The sequence below is a fragment of the Rhagoletis pomonella genome, unplaced genomic scaffold (assembly GCF_013731165.1).
Source record: "Rhagoletis pomonella isolate Grant_MI unplaced genomic scaffold, Rhpom_1.0 Rhpom_scaffold_00001, whole genome shotgun sequence".
Lineage (NCBI taxonomy): Eukaryota > Metazoa > Arthropoda > Insecta > Diptera > Tephritidae > Rhagoletis > Rhagoletis pomonella.
Genome location: NW_023458555.1, coordinates 15,959,073 through 15,962,413, shown reverse-complemented (window position 1 = coordinate 15,962,413; position 3,341 = coordinate 15,959,073). Strand labels below are relative to the sequence as shown.

Here is a 3,341-nt window from a genome sequence, read left to right as displayed (position 1 = left end):
GACCAGCTAAAAAATAAAGCCAACAACTCAAGTGATGAGACATCTGGACAGGAAACGCCTACCACCACCGACGACACATCGTCTGCGACAATAAGCAGAAATAGAAACCGGAAATTACGTGTGCGTTTGCGACGCTTAAGTGATACCACTCCAACCACAACATCACAAAATGTATCGAGCCCTACGTCGTCAATACAAGCTTCAACTTCGAGTCAAACTACAAACGATAATGAGTTGTTGACTTGGCTTAAGAATGTATCGCATCTGCAGTCTGAAAATAACCATGACCACGTTTTCATGGACATGCGACCTTGTAAGTTTTATAAAGTAAAATACATTGAATATATGTAGCTGATACAAACATAAATAAATTCTATCATTTTATTAGCGACCGCTGGCAGATTGTACTTTACCGATTTAGATGGTATTGATTATGCATTCTACGATACGGAAGAGATAACTAGTTTGGGTTATTTACGCTTTAAGCCGTTGCAGTGCAAACCATTGAAACGAACTAAGAAATATCATTTGGTAAGTGACAGTTGATAAGTTTTTCTGTATGATTTTTCACCACTCCTATATATGAAAGATTTCCCACATCAATTGCAAATAATTATATTTGTTGTTATACCAATATTAAAATTCCCGAAATAGTTTTTGAGGAATCGGCAGAAGTGAAAATCCGTATTTTTTTATGTAGACGCAACTGGCGTGGGAACGAACAAAGAAGTTAAACAGTCGGTTGATTTAGTTTTACTTCCATGAATTTTTAAATTTAATCGAAAGAGTTTTTCAATAGTTTTTTGAAATACTTATTTTCCTTTCTTCTTCAGCATTTTGTTGTACTTGCGGGCAAATTTCAAATTGGCACCGAGCGCGAACATGGCACATTTGGGATTGGCGATATGGTTGCTATCAACATCGGTAAGTGTAAAAAAGGATAACTATTTTTAAATTTCCGCTTTTATAAAAAAAATGTATTAAAATATTTCTTTCTTTCAGGTTGCCGTTATAAAATCACTAATTTAGATAATGACGTTGCTATTTTAATGGTCGTTAAAAAGTAGTGGAAATGCATTTGCGAAAAGCATTTAAATAATACCCCGGTGCATTCACAGGCAAAGGGCGAGTTCCAAGTTGCATGTTGTTTTGTATTGATGTGAAATATATACACAATATATACAATGTCAGTAGAACAACTCAGCTGTTTTTTTTTCAGTTTAAGCATAATAAAAATTAATCATGCGCGGTATGCTCGATGCATGGGTATCTGCAACACATAAAATGCAAATCGCGGATACATTGCACAAATACAAAGCAACATGCAACTTGGAACTCGCCTAAATATGCATTGAAATTATTACATATATAATATTTCTTTTCTACATACGAATGTATTTTTGTTCAGTTTTTCTTTTGTAATTAGCTTTAATTGTAGTAGTGTAGTGTCCTCAAGCAAATTGCCGCATCCATTTGCACTTTTGTTTCCATATGAAGCATACGTGCTAAATAATTTTGTATGTGTGCACTGTAATAATAAAACGAAAATTGTTATAGCACACTATTTTCTTGTTATATACGCTGCATCTATTTTCTATTCAATATTTTTTTTTTCGATTTCACTCAAATAAAAGTTGGTTTTGTTACAAATTGAATTTTTGGTACATTTAGATGTTAAGTTGCTGGAAATTGCATTGTATTCGCTTAACATACATACTCAAAAGAAAAAGGAATATTTATTATATAGCGATGGCGTATAGACAGTATTGGCTCGTATGCATATTTGCTTTATTTAAATATCAATTGAGGTATTCACAACGGTGTCGTAAGTATTTAATTGTTGTATGTCGTAAACTTTAAACAGCTTAAAAATATTAAGAGTGCTTTCAAGGAACCATAAAAGTTATATGAATTTTTCGTGTTAAAATATATTTTTGTGGTTTCTAGTCTTCTAGAAATTTATTTAAGCTTTTAAAGTTTAGGACATACAACAATACGTGCTGCAAATTAGAACCACTCTGCTTTTAAGGTAATTATAATTTCTGAAATATTCTAATTTCTGAACGTTTTTTTATTCGAATAATAATTGAAAATTGATTAAATTTACTTAAAAAATTACAATAGAACTATTTTTTCACTTCATTTAATTTAATAAAAACAAAACCTAACAATCCAGTGCAATACATGTAACATGTATTTTTTTTTTTAAATACATACATATATGGTTGCATTAAATTAAAAACAGCGGGGAACACACATAAATTGCTGTGACCCCTTTTTAATTCTACTTTGTTCAAACAAAATACAAAACTAAATAGGGGTTTTCCTGTGGTCAAATCAAAACAAAACATTTAATTCTAATTTCAAAGCGTTAAATGTTTCACTAACGCTAATTCTAGTTTCTGGAAGATTCGAATTTCAGTCGCCATGATCGAGCAATCGTCGGCATAGGAGACAATCGAGACTACCTCTGGTGGTTGAGAGAGCTTTGAAATATAAAACAGTAGCGGGGAAAGGACACCACCCTGAGGAACCCCCTGTTTTATTTTTCGCTGCTTACTCGTTTTGTCTCTAAATATTACCGACGAATGTCGACCACTCAGATAATTTGCCGACCACCGTTTGAGCCTCTGTGCGAGAGAGGGGGCCTCTATATCTTCTAGTAGCGTGGAATGGCAGACGGTGTCAAACGCCTTTGACAAGTCCAACGCTACTAGAATCGTTCTCTCACAGGGACGGTTACGGTTAAGGCCACGAGTTATCTGAGTGTTTATGGCGTTAAGTGCTGTTGTTGTACTGTGCACTTTACGGAAACCATGCTGATGCTTCGCTGGCGTCAGGTGGTTTGTGAAGTACGGGAGTAGCAAGGCCTCGAATGTCTTCGCTACCGGGGAAAGGAGTGTAATCGGACGATACGAATCTCCTTTGTTGGCGGGTTTCCCTGGTTTGAGCAGTGGGGCCACTCTCCCCACCTTCCAGATGTCTGGGATGATGAGAGTGGCCATTGACAGGTTGAGGACCTCCGTTAGGTACGCTACCCCCGCAGGACCCAAATTTTTCAGCATCAGCATGCATATTCCGTCGGGACCCATGGCTTTGGAGGCTTTCGCCTTCCCGATGGCCACCTGAACTTCATCGCAAGTGAAAGCAAGGGGGGCACAAGTTGTTGGCAGTTTGTGCAGCCTTCTGGTCACTCGACGCTTGGCTTTGTCCACCGGAGGATGCAGTATGAACTGCCGGCTAAAATAGCTCGCGCATCGCTCCGGGTCCGACGGAGCATGGTCGCCGAAGGAAATTTCGAGTCTGTCGTCGTGCTTCGTCGGATTAGACAATGACCTACC

At 37.2% G+C, this 3,341-nt stretch overlaps 1 protein-coding gene across 1 annotated transcript in view; it reads left to right on the top strand.

Moving 5' to 3' along the window:
- LOC118740065 overlaps nt 1-1,101 on the top strand; it is a 6,042-nt gene extending 4,941 nt beyond the window's left edge. The window contains exons 5-8 of the mRNA XM_036471562.1: nt 1-313; nt 389-531; nt 834-924; nt 1,003-1,101. The exon at nt 1-313 is cut by the window's left edge and continues 518 nt beyond it. Of these exons, the coding sequence (XP_036327455.1) occupies nt 1-313; nt 389-531; nt 834-924; nt 1,003-1,067 (612 nt within the window). The 3' untranslated portion in view covers nt 1,068-1,101. The remainder of the gene's footprint in view (nt 314-388; nt 532-833; nt 925-1,002) is intronic.
- The last annotated feature ends 2,240 nt before the right edge of the window (nt 1,102-3,341 follow it).